The following is a 17,467-nucleotide window of genomic DNA, read 5'->3' on the forward strand; positions in this document are numbered from 1 at the left end:
TCCGCGATGAACAGTTTTTGCCTGCTAGGCTCGGCCACACCCCGGCAAAGATCCACAGTGTCTTTGCTAGAGACTACTACATGGTCGCCGAAGCACTGCAACGTAAGAGGTGGGAGAGGAGCGGAAGCAGAACGTCCAGGGCCTCCAGGCTCAACGAACTTGTTTGGTTTCCGACTGGTTCGTTGATGAACTATCTTAGACCACCCATAAGACAAGTCCCTTCCTGTGTACACGCATCAGTGTTGTTCGGTATGCCGACGCCGTCGGTACGGACCAGCGACGGCCTTGGAATCAGCGCCCTAACACGAACCCTTGGGGCCCTGCCGCCAGAGGGTTAGCCATGCCTCGACCTGAGACCAATGGCCCGATAACCAGGAAGTGGGCCAGCCCGTTCCTGGATGTCCTTGAGCATACGGCTGACCATTCGCATGCGTTCACAAGGCCGTCAAACCGCACACGTCGTCGTCTACATGGTACAATCTCGTCCCCATGCGAGCTGCAATAGTCAGGGACAAGTCGATCGACTCGTCGAGATATCCTTGAACTGTCTATCGTCAGGTTGCTCCCGTGGTATTCGCGGCGAAGAAGAAAGAAATAAGACGGGAATCAGCAGACTAAGTAGATTAGGCCTGTAATCAACATTGACATCTACATAAGACGACCTTGATCGCAAACGTGCTGCGAGCCTTTAAAAATGGCATGCGCAGCAGCGATTGGTATCACTAAACATTGTCAGCATACATCTCGTAGTTGAGCGAAATCGTAGGGAGCCTTACCAAGCGCCCTTGGCCCAATAAGCGTTGTAGCAGTCGGTGTCACAATACAAGTCTTGATTGTCTGGCAGGCCGGAACACTTCCAGTACTGGCAGTCCGCCTGTTAAGGACGAAGCCTTTGTTAGCAATTGGACGAGCGGTGCGATGGCGCCGACAAGGACGGCGATGAGCAAAGCGAGCTTCATGTTGAACCGTTGATCGGTCGGTTGTGGTGGGTTGGTAGTTTGGTAGTTCTGAGGGTCTAAGCTTTGGTGGCCTTTAAGGATCGGTTGGCTTTGTACGTCTTGCGGTTTGGAGGTGGCACGGGGAGGCAAAGTCGACATGAAGTGGAAATGGACTGCAACCTAGGTAAGTGTGAACAGCACTGCCAGCTTGTACAAATGATAATGATCACGATTTGAGGTGCACCTCACGAGAGACGCGGAGTGGATCTGTTCCTGCGCATATCCTTGTATCTGCAAACGCGGCGACCACTCCGATGCGTTCCGTCAACGTCTGGATGGGACAACGTCGGCACGAGCTGCAGTGTACGAAAACAGGCCCATTGAGTGCTCAGAGTATCCTTGATTTGTCTATCCGCATTTCTCAGCCGGATAGCACTGGCTAGGAGCAAGCTGTAGAAGTAGCTAGCTTCCTGAATCCTGACCTCCCAATCCGCTAATATCCGCTGCAGCACTGTAGCGGCGAGGGGCAGCGAAAGAGAGATGGCATTTCACTGGAGATTGAGGTCAGTCGCCGCCTTGGTAGGGAAAGAATCAAAATCATGGACTGAACGCTGACGGTAGATTTGTGTCATTCAGGGACGGAGATTCAATGTTCAGCCATCTCGGTATCAGCGTTGGTCTCCCTCGAAGATGCCTTCACAAGCCCTGGGACCAAGCGGACAAAGTGTCGAGATGCGGGGACCTCTTTTCCAGGATAACGCAGTAGGTATCGGGATGGAGCATGGAGCTTGCCACGTCGCTGCCAGTCAACCTTTCCGTGCAATGCCAATTGCACGCAAAGTTCTGCTTCCAGCTCATACGTTGCCTGCGACTGCAACTCGGCAACCGAGATTTCTTGCCGCAAACTCACTTCCATGCCTTTCGTTGGCCTTGTTGATTCACACAAGTGTCTGCTGTATTGGACGTATGATAGATCGCGGTCTTAGACCGACGCTTGTCTCCTCCAGGACGACATCTCAACCCGGAATGAGGTTGCCTTCGATATCCGAACCACAGATGCCGATCATCCATGCTCATTTGTGGCTATGCTCAAAGAACATGCGAGCCGACACGGACATTGAGATTTCCGCAGCCAAGAGACGTGCTACTGGCCGCCTTGCGGGAGGCAATGCTGGTCTCATGTACGAGTAGCATCGATCGGTAACAGCCAATTGTCCGACAGATTGACATCCGTCAATCCGGTCCAGGACCAGAAGTCGTCATTGCAAGGAGCTGGTACATCGTGCTCCGAGCATTCACCGATTGACAACACACCCTGTGAGCGATTCCGGCATGTCCGAGCCAGCACATAAGCAAGCGAGTTCCAAGAATGACCGTTCCTCTTTCAAACACCTCACAAGCTCGAGCAATCAAAGTCAGCCACGAAAGACTTCATCTCCAAACGAAAGAAGGCGTCCATCGCTGTCAATCATGAAGTACTCTGCAGTCCTCGCCGTCGTCGGCTTCTTCAGCGCAGTGTCTTTCGCTGTATGCGTGTTGCGCCTGGATCAGAGTCAAAATGGCAGCTAACGTGAGCAGGCTCCGCTGTCTTACGTGGAACGTGGAATGGCCGTGAGGCGTTCCGCCGAGATCGAAGGTGACGCGTTCTCATCTCCAATCTGCAAGGCCGAGCTTCTCTGACATGCTTTTGTAGCAGCTACCAAATTCAAGCGGCACGAAGTGTCCATCGAGAGGGAAATCGAGGCCCGTGAGCCCTGCGACGTGTGCAAGGAGGAAGAAGGAGACGAGGTCGAGGTCCGCGAGGCCGCCGACGACTTGGCCGCCAAAAGGGGGGTTGAGGTCCGCGAGCCCTGCAAGGAGTGCTTGAAGGATGAAGAAGGCGAGGTCGAGGTCCGTGAGGCTGACATCTTGGCCACCAAAAGGGAGATCGAGGCCCGTAAGGCCGAAGGCGGCTGCACGGAGTGTTAGATTTGTCGACCACACGCTCACTGCCACCATGATCACATGGGCTGCCGCTGCAGATCGAGCTGATGTCTTGGCCTATGCTCTTGTCCGGGCTGCATCAATGGGCGTGAGCGTCCGGAGATGATGGAAGAGGCGGAACAATCTTCTTCCTTGACGACCTTGCAATGTTTTGTACTCAGTCGCTACCTTGAATGGCGAAAGTTATGGAGGATGCGATTCACCCCTCTGAACGGATGACCTTCCAAAGCTCGTTGCCATGGCTTGTGCACAGTCTTCGCCTTGTGTTCAGATTTTCGACTCTAACGTTGTGACGTGACTCGGAGCAAAAGCCGTCGATCCGACCGGATTGATAGCTTGAACTGAGCGACGCTCGTTCGAAGATGACCTGATCTGCATCATACTCCGATCGTCAGATCTGACCTTGTTGAGCATTCTCGACCTCGCTCGTGCCATTCGACCATCCACCGAGGCCCATGCCTCCAAAGCTCGTAAAGCCAGCTTCAAAGCAGTCTCCAGAAAAATGCGCGGAGTCATGCTTGGATGCTGCTTCCGTCTCTTCGGTAGCCGTGAATCTGAACTGGTAGGCGGGATGATCGCTCGACACACGGGCATTGCCTCCGAAGACCTCACGGGCGGTGCGTGTCTTTGCCGATATCTCCGGAAGTAGTCCTCTCCTCTTCAGCTCTGGTAGCAGGAACTCAATGATGTCCTCGTACGATCCTGGGCTGACGACGTGGGCGAGATTGAAGCCATCCACGTCCACTTCAGCGACCCATTTCTCGAGTTGATCTGCGATCGTTTGTGCACTTCCGACAATTGTTGGGAAAGCTCCGCCCAGCAAGAGGAACTCTGCGATATTTGCCTTGGTGCATTTCAGCTCGTTGCTTCCGGAAACCGGCTTTGCGCAACGCTTCGCCATGGACTGCAAGGCAGGGTGCTTGACGAGCAAGAAGTCCTGATCGTCAGGATAGATGCCGATGTCGATTCCAGTCCAGCCTCCAAGCAAAGCGAGCGCTCCTTCAAGATCGCCATACTTGATGAAGTCGTCCCGCTTCTGCTGGGCTTTCTCGTCTGTCGAGTCGATGATGATCGTCACACCGGCCATGATCTTGACCATGCTGGGATCACGACCGAGGTCTCTGGCTGTCTTCCTGATTGAGGCGACTGTGGCTGCAACCTTCTGAGGCGACTCGCCATTGACGAAGACCGCTTCTGCGTGCTTTGCTGCGAATTCCACTCCTGCTTTACTGGTTCCGGCTTGGAAGAGGTATCTAGAAGCAGGTTACGTGAGCATTCGAATGGCATACGATGCCGTGATACACTTACGGCGTTCTCTGAGGAGACGGCTCGCATATGTGCGGACCCGCCACGCTGAAGTTCTCTCCTCTGTGGTCGATCCTTCTGACCTTTCCCGGAACCGCAAATACACCACGTTCAACGTCTCGTATCGCTGCATCGTCGGACCAGCTCCCTTCCCACAGCTATGGCTCACTCGTTAGCTACGCATGATGCTCCGAGCCAGCCACACCTACCTTGTACACCACATCCATGAACTCCTCCGCCACACGATATCGCTCCGCAGAGTCAGCCTGTCCACTCAATCCAAAGTTCCGCGCCGCACTCTCCAAGTAAGACGTCACGATATTCCACGCCACACGGCCGTCAGTAAGATGATCGACCGTGGAAAACTTCCTCGCAAGAGCGTATGGCGCTTCGTATGTGGTACTGGCGGTAACGCCAAAGACAATGTTCTTCGTCACCGCCGCCATGGCTGGAATGGCATACAAGGGATCATTGACGGGAAATTGAGCCGCTGAGCTCAATGCTGGACCGACGTTGCCAGGACCTTTGTAGACATCGTACGGGCCAAGAGTGTCGGCGAAGAAGATGCAGTGGAATCCAGCGTCGTCTAGCATTCGCGCCAGAGACGTCCAGAAGCTGAGCTTGTTGTAGTCGGCGGTCTTGTTCCGTGGGTGCTTCCACTGTCCGGCGGAAAGATGGCCTGGCGTCGCCATGACAAACGCACTCAACAGTAGATGTTTCTTCTGATGTTCGGCGCCATTGGCCGCCGAAGTAGTTTCGTTCGCCATATTTTTGAAGTTGTCGAGCTTTCGGACTGTGTGTGGACGATCTCTCAACTCAACGACTGACGCTTGCGTCAAGTGAAATAGCTGGCGCCTTCACGGAAAGCGTGCTCTCAACGTTTATCCTCTGGTAAGGGCGCATCCTTGTAAGGACTTTTCGAGTATCCCGGATCTGCATACATTTATACTTCGCGAAGTTCAGGGCAAGTCAATGGTCTCATAACGCTTCCGATGGCGTCAATTTACTTGCGCTAGTCCTAACAAAGAAACCATTGCTGCGGTGCGGTGTCTCAGCGGCGGTACAGAAGCGGGCTGTCGACAGCATGACTTTCGGAGCGACTACTCGTTGCTTATCTATCTACGTTTACACGCTTCTCGCTGCGTTTAGAGAGCAGACCGTCTTCAAGCTTTGCGCAGAATAGTGCTTTCGCGTGGAAAGTGAATGCGCAGTCCAGTGGGCACTTCGAGGACGAACTCGTAACCATCCGTTGCGTGAAGTTTTCCGTGTACAGGATGCTTGCGGGGCTCCGAACCAAGACTGTCAGCAGTGACCAGGGTGCCGACTTGGATCTCGGTCGGCTCGTCCTTGAGTAGGCCCGTGATCTCGGAAGTGTATCGGGAGGCGAAGATCTGCTCTTTCGCTTCGTCGAAACTGATGTGCTTGAACTCTGGGAGAGGCAGACTGTCGATCAAGCCATGCACTTTGGGAAATCGACTCTTGCCGACCGCTGGGTGTGTCTCGCCAAGTCCAGGGGCTGCTGTGCATCAGTCTATGTTGTCTGTAGACATTTGCTGCCATTTCACCTACGTTGATCCTCGAGACCATGCAAATCCCATCGCACACCCCAAATTGCATGAATCGTGGCCAGCGTGATCTCGTTGCCGCCAATGTACTTGGTCTCCTTGAGTACGGTGTTTTCGAGGTAGTCAAGACGACTGTGAAGATCCGCAACTGCCGACTCTCGAAGCGTGTCAAAGTCCGGCCGGATCAACAGCGGATAGATCGAACCGCGATCTTTGGCGAATTCCGGTGTCATCAGTTTGCCAGGCGCAAGACCCAGAGTCTGGTCGAAAGCGACAAAGCCCCATTCTTCCCATGCCCGATCCTGTCAGTCGTCAATGATGTTGCGTTCCTGCAGTATTCCTGCCAGATCAACTCACGTGGATAGATGTCGGGATCTGCTTCTTCGCGAGTCGCTCAAGGATGACTCGCTGCTGGACTTTGCTGTCGCAGTAGATGTCCTTGCCAACGGCCAATATTGGCACACGGCGGTACGTGATGCCGATAGATTCGAGCTCAGGCCGAGGAATCAGCGGACCGACTTCCTGGAATTTGAACGGAACCTCGGTGACATGGAGGAGCAGCGCGATCTTCTGAACATATGGAGAGAAAGGATATCCGAAAAGGATGACAGGATCATTTGAGATACTACCCATGATTGCGATGGCTGTCGGAAGGATTTTCTTGACTGTAGTCGGGTTTTGAATGATGGGTGACATACTTGATATACAGCTCGGAGCTGTATTCTAGGTTTATGGCGTGCTTGCTGGCATCAGATCGCTCCATATTGAGACAAGTTCGAGCACGCAAGGCGCGGCAACGCGATTGGTACGATTCTGCAGGGTAGAGATTGAAGAAGAAGTGAAGTCAATCGAAGCTGCCGCATGCGACTGATAATTGTCGAGTTCGGGAGAGGAGCTCTCCTTGGATGTGCGGGATGTGACAAGGACCAGAGCTCTTGTTGAGCTCGCGATGTCGTATAGCACGAAATGTGATGACTGTCTCGCTCATGAGAATGGCCGCTTGGACGTGATATATTGACGGTGATGCCTGAGGCTCACACAAGTTTTGGGCCATCGAACTGTTCCTTCTGCTTCTACCTCACTCGCAACTCTGCTTCGGCATGACTACTTTGCCAGCTGATCCAACCCCGGGGAGAAGAGAAGGGCGACTCCCAGTCCTCCTACCAACTCCCGAAACGTGACTGCGATGTGCGAGGAAACAACTCCTCAGATGAAGGGCAAAGTACGTCTGTAGAATTGTTGAGCACTCCACGTTAACATCTACCTTACCTCCATCCACCTCTCACGATGCACCGCACAGCTATGGCCGCCACTCGCCATCCAGACCCAAACTTCTGTTCGGAGAAGTCTCGCCAGAAGCGCTTGTCGCTTACTGTCATTCCGAGCTGTCGTCAGCTCTTGTCTCTCCCTCTCATTACGCTCCTCGACGACGTCGATGATCAACTTACACAGCCGCTATCGCATTTCTTCGTGCATTCACTGCCCGTCTCGCAGTTTGAACAGCAGACGTTCGTCTAATTCGGACATCGATCGTCAGCTCTCGAACGCCCTTCGAACGACACGCTTGTTTGGCAACTCACGCAGATCACGCAGTTCTTGGCGCACTGGCTGCCCTTTTGGCAATAGTTGCAGCATATACCTCCTTGTGGTGCGGGATCGGCCTGGGTGCGAGGAGTTGTTAGCGGGCAATGCAATGGTGTTGTATGAGTGATGTGCATGAGGTATCATTATGGGAGGACGCACCACGGCCACGGCGAGGGCGGCTGGCAGAACAGCCAGGAGAATGGTAAAGAGCTTCATGTTTGCTTAGTGTTGGTGGACTCGAGATGATGTGAGGAAAGGATAGTGATTGTCTACTGGAGAGCGAAAGACTCATTTTTATGTCTTACCAAAGAGTACGCGAGGTGAAGTGTTCCCTGGTGACCAGAAACATGTTCAGGACCTCGTTCAAGGTATTGATGTTTCCTATCATTGCGCGATGTGCGCTATCGCCTCCGATATGTTACAGGCGCTTGGTTCAAGCCGGGAGTCGACTATCAATCGGTGTAGGCAATCACGAACAGGTGAAGATGAATTCCGGCTCAAATTGCGCCGGATACTGACACAATGACTGACAGTGAGTATGGATCGTCATTGGCAGCAGAAGTTGGCGGTATCCTCGTACGGGTCGACAACGAATCCCTGACGTACTTCGGCGGCGACATTGGACTGAGACCAGCCCGAGCGCGCGAGACACGGGCAAGCAATTGATGCCATCTCACAAGGTAGCCGTGACTGCGAATGTAAGACGAAACCAAGAAGGCCCGAGCTGCCAGAGATGGATTGTGAAAGGAGATCTTGACGTGGGCGGTCGTACACAGCACTCGGTAAAACGCAATGATGGCGAAGAGTAAAGCTGTCGACCACGTGCTCTGCTGGACGTTGATGAATGTCGAGATCAGAGATTGAGCTTTTGCAAAGGACTTGTAGACAGAGGATGAAGGAGATGCTGAAAGGTCCAAATGATGTTTTACGAATGATGCCTGAGAATTGAGGCCATATCTCGATCGGCGCTAGGATCGCCCTCTTCGACCTCAGTCCATTGAACACATCACGGCCGAATTACAACACACGCCGCACTTTCTTGTTCTTGTCCTTGTGCTCCAGCGATTGCACATCATGGTAAGCTCCTTCAAGCTATTCTCAGCATTCTCACAGCCCTACTCCGCCATCTTCCTACTCGCACGCTGCGACAAGAATCAACTGACCCACGCCTTCTCAGCTTCCTCTCGGCCTCCTCACCGCGGCGCAAGGCCACCCAATGCTCGTCGAGCTCAAGACCGGCGAGACGCTCAACGGTCATCTCGTCAGCTGCGATACGTACATGAACATCATGCTGAAAGAGGTTGTGCAAACATCGCCGGACGGAGACAAGTTCTTTCGGTTACCAGAGTGCTATGTGCGCGGGAACAACGTATGACTTTACGAAGCAAGAAAGGGAGAAGACGGCATTGGCTAATGGATTGGCTGCAGATCAAATACCTGAGAGTGCCGGACGAAGTCGTGGATGCAGTCAAGGATCAACAGGCGGCGCAACAAAGTCAACGTGGTGGACGAGGAGGTGGTGGTATGGGAGGACGAGGCGATCATGGTGGACGTGGTGATAGAGGCGGAAGGGGAGGAGCGCGCGGTGGGCGTGGCGGTAGAGGGAGGGGGAGGGGTAGCTGAGCAGCGCGGAGGTGGACACTTCGACGCTGTATCATACAATGTGGGCAGAAGTGTGAGGACAAGACGATACCCAGTGAAGGAGTGGCGCTCGCATGCCTTGGCCGAATGTCTCGAAGAGCGCGAAGAGGTCAATGCCTGCGCATCTGAGTGTCACAAACGCTAGAGCGGGTCGAGAGCTGATGCCAAGAAATTGGACATGGCTTCGATCGGCGGGAGGTCTTTGGCAAAACATTCAACGAGGACAGACAGAATCGACGCATTTAGCGCAGAGATACACTCGAAAGTAGTCTCCGCACCTCGTTGATATCGCCATGAAATGAACAAGAAAAGAAAGACTTACCCCCTTTCCAGCCGTTCAAGGACTTTCGCGCGCAAACGTCGAATTCATCCCCATCACACCTAGCTCCCATCCATCACAATAGCATCCATCCAAGAGCAAAAAGACAAGAACAACAACAACACCATCGAAACCAGCAAAAAAAGACCCTCACAACTCCCACAAACCGACTTCGGATTTTGGGGGGACCCCTGGGTGACCAGTTGGATTTTCAATGACCGTATAGGATTACAGCTACTATGCAAGAGTTGTGAAGGTAGCGCACTATCCATTCTGCTAAAGCAGATTCTGTTCTTAGCAGTATTCTTAAAAGAGAGGGTCTTGGTGGCTCTGAAGGTGACGGAATTTGTGCAAAATATATAGGCTTTAATGCGGCCAGTCGCTTTGGCGCGCCGGACCCTGCGCCGCGTTGAGAGGTTTGTTTTGATTGACCTTGGTCCACGAATGCGGGTGATGACGGGGTTCTGGATGTCAATGGAGCGATGGGTTGTTTTGACTTGACGACTTACAAGTGTGATTGTCAACGACTTAGCAGCAGCTCCCTTGATCTCAGACAGGTCTTCGTCCATGTTGCACCCTCGGACTCATGCCTCTTAGCCTTTCTCGTCTTCCCCTCAACAATCCCCAGCTGCGCATGACCTGTTCACTCCACATCTTTCAACCTCCATGACTGTGACAGCTACCTCCACTCCGACGACTGCGTTGATGAAGCAGGGTGACAACATGTTTGCCAGATTATCAGGACCTTTGGCGCAGCACTCAGGCAGTTGTCTTCTCTCTTCATTTGATCTCTCCCGCCCACCTTCAAGCACGCTCTTCTCCGACTCACACTCCTCGTCTCGGCCAAGGATTGTCACAAATCGAACCAACAATGTTCAATCACAACTTCTCTTTCGTTCGCGCCGTCAGCGCGATTCTTCGGCCGCCTATCCCGCCTTCGGCACCCCCTGCGCACTACCACCCTCTCTCCTACCCCTCCGTTCTCTCCTAAAGCACCCAAATTCACCCTTCGTCTTCTCCCTCAACCCCTTCAAGATCCCTCTCATAGCCGGCAGCTCGCCCTGCAATTTACTCCTCGCATCATTATCCGTGCGTTCATCCAGCGCCAAGTAGATCTGACTTTGCACTTCACCTGCACGATCGGTCGTGTAATTGTTCAAAGTTTGCGCGAGGAATTCCACGTCAAGCGTCGCTTGCATAAGCGCGGAGAGGCTGTAGTGCGTCCTCGTCTTGAAGGCCGCGATGAGGGCGAGGCTGGATTGTTCGAGCAGGTAGGACAGGATTTGGTTGGTCAGCCCTGCTGTGGTGGAGGCGGTGACTTCGGCGTGGACCATGACGAGGGCGATGAGGACGTCGTAGATGTAGGACCGAGCATCTGTGGGTCGGGAGGATGATGTAGGTTCCCATGCCGGTGAGTTGATGCCGATGGTGATGGTGGCAGTGATGTGGTCTACGGTGGGCTTGACGTATGATTGGAAGAGGCGGGCGTCGATCTGGGCTAGGACATCGCGGATCGTTTTGCTCTCTTCAGTGAGCTTGACCGAGAAGGCGGACTCGAAGAGTGATATCAGTTGTGGGATCACTTCGCTGCGAAGGTGATTAAGGTTGGATAGGGTGATGAGCATGCGGACGTTCTGCAGAAGTGATGTCAGCATTGCAAAGGATGATCGTGGCCGTAATCGTCTTACTCGGTTTGAAACGTCGACAGCCTCTGTCGCCAGCACACCTGGACCGTCGCCATCAATCTCTCTCTTCCGGGCGACCGTGACACCATCAGGATCAGCTTCCTCGCCAACAGCACCACTATCAGAAGTCCGCAGCTTCTCGGCGTTCTCCACCATGCCACTCAAACCCTTGTACAGACTCGTCACAAAACATCCCCTCACCGTCTGAAGAAGCTTCGCCGAAGGGGGAACGATGACATCAACCGCACTACCACCACTCTTTCTAAGAGTGGCATCAGAGATGTAGGCGATCTTCTGCACATTTGTCAACACCTTGTCCTCCCACGCCTCAAAGTATGCTGGCATGAGGGTCAGATCTCTTCGGTCGGGACTGCGAGTCCAGCTCTCGAGGACTCGGCACTTCTCTGCATCCGCATTCCAGCTGGCGCAGATGGCTGCGATACATCGCTCTCGTACAGCGACAACGCCGGCCTTGAGCTTCTCCGTCACATCGGACTGCTTGATGACGCTCAGACCTGCCATCTCGCCCATGGCGGTACCGACAAGTGCTGATAGCTTGGCGAGGTAATGTGCGCCAGACAGTGAATTTGCGCCCGGCGGCCAGAAAGCGAACTTTTCCCACGCATCGCCCTTTTTGGTCGCGCTGAGCGAAGGAACAGTGCTGGGATCAAAGCTGAAGGTTCGCATTGTTGATGTGAGAGACGGACTGGAAGGGTCTGGTGAGATCGGCGTTGGGGGTATGGGCGAGTACAATTCGCTGATGTCTTCTACAGGTGCATCTTGGAAGAATGACGTGATGCTCTCGCGAAGAATGCTCACGAGCTCAAACGCAGCTGCACGGATGGCATCGACGTGCTTGGGCTCCAGCTCGAGATGCGTGAAACCAGTGGCGAACACGCCGGTAGGAAAGGACTTCTGAGCTCGATTCTCCATGAAAGACTGGGAGATCTCCCACCATTCAAGGACTTCGGCCAGAATCCCGGTCTGTGTGGAAAGAAGAGTCGTCAGACAAGCTTCGACTTTGTCCCAAAACCCAAGCACAATGTCCGTGTCGAGATCACGAGTGTTCTCTTTGGAGAGGCGAAGAGTTCCAGTCGACGTGCACGCCGAGCGGAGATGCTTCGCCAATGCAGCGCTGTCAAGCTTAGTGTTGCTCGCAAGCCTGCGCCGGAGGATCTCAATCTCAATTCGACCCCTTTCAAATGTTCGAGCAATGCGATCCCGCAGGTAGAGATAGCGACTCTCGATAAAGACGAAGATGGGACTTTCCTCCACGCCAAGCTGGAGTAGCACAGCAATGATATCCATGTGAAGCTCTCTATCAGACTCCTCGGCCACAGCGACAGCTTTCCGCCCGTGAGAAGTCTTCAGGCGCTTCCAGATCTCTACCTTGTATGCGTTCACTTGTGTCGTCACGTCATGCCACATTCTTGCTGTGACGATGATTTGATGTACGTCTTCATCTCCGAGATCCATGTCGTTCTCTTTCGCGATCGCAACAATCTTCCTGGCCTTTTCAGCATGCAACTTGGCTTGCTTGTATGTCTCCACCACACTGTCGTAGTCATTCTTCTTGATTGCATCATACATGTTGCCGCTCAATTTGAAGATATCCCGATGTTGGTCCAGTGCAGACATGAGCGATTTCAGCGTCTCTTCTTTCTCGCGACCACCCAGCGCGGGTCCCCACACTTCCTCCACTTTTATGGCCACTTCTTGTAATGGCGCTTTGATACCCTGCACGCCATATTCAGACTCCTTCGTTAGAGCATTCTTCTTCTTGTCTAGAGGCTGAGTCTTTGCTGCAGATCCAAAAGCTCCGCTATTGTTCCGAAAATGACTCTGGTTCTTGCTCGTCTGCCTCGAATGCGGCTTGCCAGTTGTGGCAGAAGATGGCAACTGTGACATCCGGGTGGCCTCCACACCTTGTGTACGCATCTCCGTATAGACGGTGTCTATGATCGCTTTCGCACGCACGAAGCGTTCGAAGTTGCTCTCCACCAGGACCTTCAGACTCGCAGACTTCTGTTCGATGCTCTTGCTGAGGAAGTCCAGGCCCCGGAGGAGATCTTCTGTGCTGGCGGACTGGTGGACCTGGGAGAGGTACAACGCAGGACTGAAGCTAGTCGAAGACAGCATGAACTTGTTCCTCAGTGCCAGATCCTCCTCTACAGGCACTCCACGTTTCCGCAATTCTCCTGCCACGCTGGGAGCCATGCCCAGCGCGTCGCTCTCATCGTTTTGTACCGCAGCGGTGTTCTGAGGTCCTTTGCTGTTGGACACGCTTGAACGTAGACTGGCATGTCGTGCGATGTTCTGGAATCGTGTATTCGCGGATTGTATCGATCTTTGGCGTGAGAGGTCGGACGTAGGCTCCTCTTCCCCTTCGGAGGACTCGTCGTCTTGATGTGGCCATTCGGTAGGATTGAGAGACGTGAGTTTGTAGGTATTCAGAAGCTCCCTCTCTCTTTCTGCGGAGATCGGCATTGTGTTGTGTGGTCTGGTATCGATGGGGACTTGGTCGTTGTGTTACCGGGTCGTTGAAGTCATCCTGGCTTTCTGTTCTTCGGGGCTACGAAGGAGCAGTGTATGAGTCGCTCTCTGATCCAGTTCTCCAGCGGTCGTCTTAATCAACGAACGCAAGAATGTGGTATGTTACCGGCTCGAGCAATGTCTAGAAGGGGAATACCCCGGCACCACAGCTACACAACGCCATGGAGGTTGTTGCTCCGTCCCGCCTGAAGAGCTTCCGATGAACCGCGCGCTAGAGCCTCCCATTCGCCGCTATTACCCGAAAGCCAAAACACCCAAACCTTCTCAGTTTCTGTTCACCAAACCACCGATAGCTGCCCGTCCTCACCTCCTCGTCCTCCGGTCCAGCAGCACAGTCGCCAAAGTCGCCGGCGATCTATCCTTCTCCTCCCCGTCGATACCCACAATGCTCGCCAGCAGACTTTTCCGAGCGCCCGCGGGGCGAACAGCCTTGCGACAGGTTTCGCGGCCCGCATATGTTCAGGTCAGAAAGATAAGGTGCTGGGAATACAGCAAGAGTATGGCAGCTGATGCAAACATCGCAGATTGCCTCCCGCGCATACTCAGTCAACCCGACCTTGACACCGACGGATGAGAAAGTCGCAAAGTTCCTTGGCCAGAAGGACGGCTCTGTATGTTCTGCAACATGATGGGGTGCATGTGAAAGAGCTCTGGAGCTGACACGGATTTCCTTTCACACAGGGCAACTACACAGTCTCATTCATTGAGGGCGACGGTATTGGTCCAGAAATCGCACAGTCTGTCAAGGACATCTTCGCCGCCGCGAAAGCACCCATCAAGTGGGAATCCGTGGATGTTACGCCAATCCTCAAGGATGGCAAGACCGCGATCCCAGACGCCGCCATTGAGAGCATCAAGCGCAACTACGTCGCACTCAAGGGACCTCTCGCTACACCCATTGGCAAGGGACACGTCTCTCTCAACCTGACCCTCCGCCGTACATTCAACCTCTTCGCCAACCTTCGTCCCTGCAAGAGCATCGCTGGCTACAAGACCCCATATGACGATGTGGACATTGTCCTCATCCGTGAGAACACCGAGGGAGAATACTCAGGCATCGAGCACGTTGTTGTGGATGGTGTCGTGCAGTCGATCAAGCTCATCACCCGAGAGGCATCCGAGCGCGTCCTCCGCTACGCATTCCAACACGCGCAGGAGATTGGCCGCAAAAAGGTCCGCGTTGTGCACAAGGCCACCATCATGAAGATGTCCGACGGTCTCTTCCTCAGCACCGCCCGCGAGGTCGCCAAGGACTACCCTGGTATTGACTTCGATGCCGAGATGCTTGACAACACCTGCTTGAAGGTCGTTACCGACCCAGCACCATATAACGACCAGGTCTTGGTCATGCCCAACCTGTACGGAGACATTCTCTCGGATATGTGCGCTGGTCTGATCGGCGGTCTCGGTCTGACCCCGTCTGGAAACATCGGTGACGAGTGCTCCATCTTTGAGGCTGTTCACGGCTCCGCCCCGGATATCGCCGGCATGGCTTTGGCTAACCCGACTGCGTTGCTGCTCAGTTCTATCATGATGTTACAGCACATGGGTCTGACGAGCCACGCGAGTGCCATCCAGAGCGCCATCTTCAAGACACTGTCGGAAGGAAAGGTATGCAAAAGACCGCCATCTGACATTTGCTTCGGAGACTATACTAATACTTTTCCAACAGTACCTGACAGGTGATCTCGGCGGCAAGGCCAAGACCCACGAGTATGCCGGCGCTGTCATTAGCAACCTATAGATCCGATTTGTCTTCCCACTCTTTTTGCGCTTGTTCCGACCCTCCAGTACCCAGCGGCATATTTGAACGCCTCGATTGGTCTTCCTGGCACGTCGGAGAACCCAGATCATTGCATGGTGTTATCTTCTTGTACCATACTTGATCCAGTATAAGGGAATTTGGTAGTCCACGAAAACTATACTGATCTCAATGCATTCCTTTCTTGGCTCGGGAGTTCGCTCGTCTCGACCGCGAAATGTTTGAATTTGCTTGTGAGCTAGGAGGTACTGCAACAATGTTGAATATCGTAGATGTCGCTGTTTCGGTAGCAGGGATTCACCTGCTTTGGGGCTTCCCGAAGCTGAGGCTAGCTCCGACTTCGGCAACAGCAAGCTTCGAGCCTAAACACATGACTGTTCCTGCAAGCCTTATGAGCATACGCAACTGCACTACGCTCTTCTTGCTCAGATCGACCAACGACATGACCTGTCGTTGTCGTGGACACTCAAAATCGCATCTGATAGCGCATTGCAGAGGGTCCGTTGACAAGCACACGCAATGGGAGCTTTCTACGAAACGATCCCAGAAAACATACAAGAATGGATCCTTAAACAGAAGATCCTCTGGGTCGCTACAGCGCCTCTCTCTGCTGAAGGTCACATCAATGTCTCTCCTAAAGGCGGCAAATCCTTCGGCATTCTCGACGACAAAACATTCTGGTATCACGAGCTCACAGGTTCCGGAATCGAAACCATCAGCCACCTACGAGAGAATGGTCGCATTACAGTCATGTTTAATGCTTTCGAAGGCTCTCCTCGAATAGTTCGACTATGGGGCCACGGTAGGATCCTCGAACGCGAGTCGCCGGAGTTCAACGCCTTTGTCGAGGAGCATAATGTTAAGACGATTCCGGCAACGAGGTCGATTATCATTGTTGATGTGCATCAAGTGGGCTCTTCCTGTGGATATTCGGTACCCTTCTATGAGTTTCAGAAGTTCAGGAGCACGCTTGATCAAGTCTTCGAGAAGAAGCAGAAGAACTATGAGGAGGGCAAGAGTGAAGAGACGATGGACCGGTGAGTCCTCATGTCTGCACTGATATGATGACATGGTTCTTGTAAAACTGACAGGAGGTGTAGATATTGGGCATACAAAAACGCATGGTCAATAGATGGACTGCCGGGCATGAAGCGGGGAGTCGAATGCGGAGAGAAGGAGAAAGTCGAGCCAATCGTCAAGATGGTAAGTTCGGGTCGATATTACCGCCTGGCGACACGACTGCTGACAATCCCGTCATATAGGTCGGTCCAAATGCGCCTTCATCGCCATTCGGCTCGGGCTACTCGAGATCGCGGCCGGGCGTTCAGGTGGCATCGTCGTACGCCTGGCTTCTGCTATGCGTTCTGCTTGCATTTGTGGTGGGGCGTGCGTCCGCTGGGCATGAGTTCGAGCTGATCCAACGCTTAAAGATGATGGCAGGCGTTTGATGGAACGAGAGTCCGGAAGCTGATTGCGTTTTTCTTGAAGATACGAAAAGGCGTTGGTTGTATAGTTGACAGCGTGTTTGCCTGGTCGTTGCTGTTTTACTCGAGTCGTCATTGCCAGAAGCAGAGCCCGTGCAATGTCTAGATCACTCACATCCAGTAGGACAATGGAGAACACCTCATGTTATGGTTGTGCTTTCGTGATCTTCATATGTCGGACTTTATTCTCATGACTCCACACTCCACTAGCGCGAAACATTTCCGCCCCGGCCGCGTGGGATTCACGCTAGACTTGACAAAGGGACAGCTTGGCTTCATGGAGTTTTGAATAAGGAAGCAATGAAACATCGCGTTCTCTAAACCTCGCGCAGTTCCACCGTTTCGCCGCTTTCCGGAGAAGAGAGGATGTTGGTCTCGGCGTAGTATGCTCGTCAGCACCGCTATACAATCCTCGGTCCGCACACCTTAGGCCTCAAACCAAGCGCTGGAATGGCCGACGATCAGCAGGCAGCTCCTGGTCCGGATATGGCTGCGAGAGAGAATGATACAACAACAGCAGTGCCTGAGCATGCGACCGAAGTCGCAAGCGAGATTATAGCCGATCCGGAGAGCCCAGAGCACAGTCACGATGCGAATGGAAATACTCGATCGCAAGAGAAGGACGCATCGGAGGATACAGAGAAGGAG

The 17,467-nt window shown here is 53.4% G+C and overlaps 6 protein-coding genes across 6 annotated transcripts; 3 read left to right on the forward strand and 3 right to left on the reverse strand.

The window, feature by feature from the left end:
- Window positions 1-3,312: 3,312 nt before the first annotated feature.
- MYCGRDRAFT_76346 (uncharacterized protein) lies at window positions 3,313-5,152 on the reverse strand (the record flags this gene model as incomplete). The annotated part of the gene is made up of 3 exons (XM_003849074.1): window positions 3,313-4,174; window positions 4,230-4,384; window positions 4,436-5,152. The coding sequence occupies 3 exons, from the start codon at window positions 4,991-4,993 to the stop codon at window positions 3,313-3,315; spliced, it is 1,575 nt and encodes a 524-aa protein (XP_003849122.1).
- Window positions 5,153-5,389: 237 nt separating this feature from the next.
- Window positions 5,390-7,591, reverse strand: MYCGRDRAFT_96234 (uncharacterized protein; the record flags this gene model as incomplete). Its single annotated transcript, XM_003849073.1, has 6 exons — window positions 5,390-5,742; window positions 5,796-6,093; window positions 6,149-6,456; window positions 7,165-7,246; window positions 7,372-7,452; window positions 7,535-7,591. 6 exons carry the CDS (start codon window positions 7,589-7,591, stop codon window positions 5,390-5,392), a joined length of 1,179 nt encoding a protein of 392 aa, XP_003849121.1.
- Window positions 7,592-8,449: 858 nt separating this feature from the next.
- MYCGRDRAFT_96235 (uncharacterized protein) lies at window positions 8,450-8,998 on the forward strand (the record flags this gene model as incomplete). The annotated part of the gene is made up of 3 exons (XM_003848831.1): window positions 8,450-8,452; window positions 8,553-8,744; window positions 8,804-8,998. The coding sequence occupies 3 exons, from the start codon at window positions 8,450-8,452 to the stop codon at window positions 8,996-8,998; spliced, it is 390 nt and encodes a 129-aa protein (XP_003848879.1).
- Window positions 8,999-10,261: 1,263 nt separating this feature from the next.
- Window positions 10,262-13,507, reverse strand: MgSEC5 (exocyst complex protein; the record flags this gene model as incomplete). The annotated part of the gene is made up of 2 exons (XM_003849072.1): window positions 10,262-10,969; window positions 11,132-13,507. The coding sequence occupies 2 exons, from the start codon at window positions 13,505-13,507 to the stop codon at window positions 10,262-10,264; spliced, it is 3,084 nt and encodes a 1,027-aa protein (XP_003849120.1).
- A 360-nt stretch (window positions 13,508-13,867) lies between these two features.
- Window positions 13,868-15,317, forward strand: IDH2 (isocitrate dehydrogenase; the record flags this gene model as incomplete). Its single annotated transcript, XM_003848832.1, has 4 exons — window positions 13,868-14,036; window positions 14,098-14,184; window positions 14,255-15,184; window positions 15,246-15,317. The coding sequence occupies 4 exons, from the start codon at window positions 13,959-13,961 to the stop codon at window positions 15,315-15,317; spliced, it is 1,167 nt and encodes a 388-aa protein (XP_003848880.1).
- Window positions 15,318-15,792: 475 nt separating this feature from the next.
- On the forward strand, window positions 15,793-16,932 carry MYCGRDRAFT_105954 (uncharacterized protein; the record flags this gene model as incomplete). The annotated part of the gene is made up of 3 exons (XM_003848833.1): window positions 15,793-16,372; window positions 16,436-16,538; window positions 16,598-16,932. The coding sequence occupies 3 exons, from the start codon at window positions 15,855-15,857 to the stop codon at window positions 16,781-16,783; spliced, it is 807 nt and encodes a 268-aa protein (XP_003848881.1).
- Between the last annotated feature and the right edge of the window lie 535 nt (window positions 16,933-17,467).

This window comes from Zymoseptoria tritici, chromosome 10 (genome assembly GCF_000219625.1).
Source record: "Zymoseptoria tritici IPO323 chromosome 10, whole genome shotgun sequence".
Lineage (NCBI taxonomy): Eukaryota > Fungi > Ascomycota > Dothideomycetes > Mycosphaerellales > Mycosphaerellaceae > Zymoseptoria > Zymoseptoria tritici.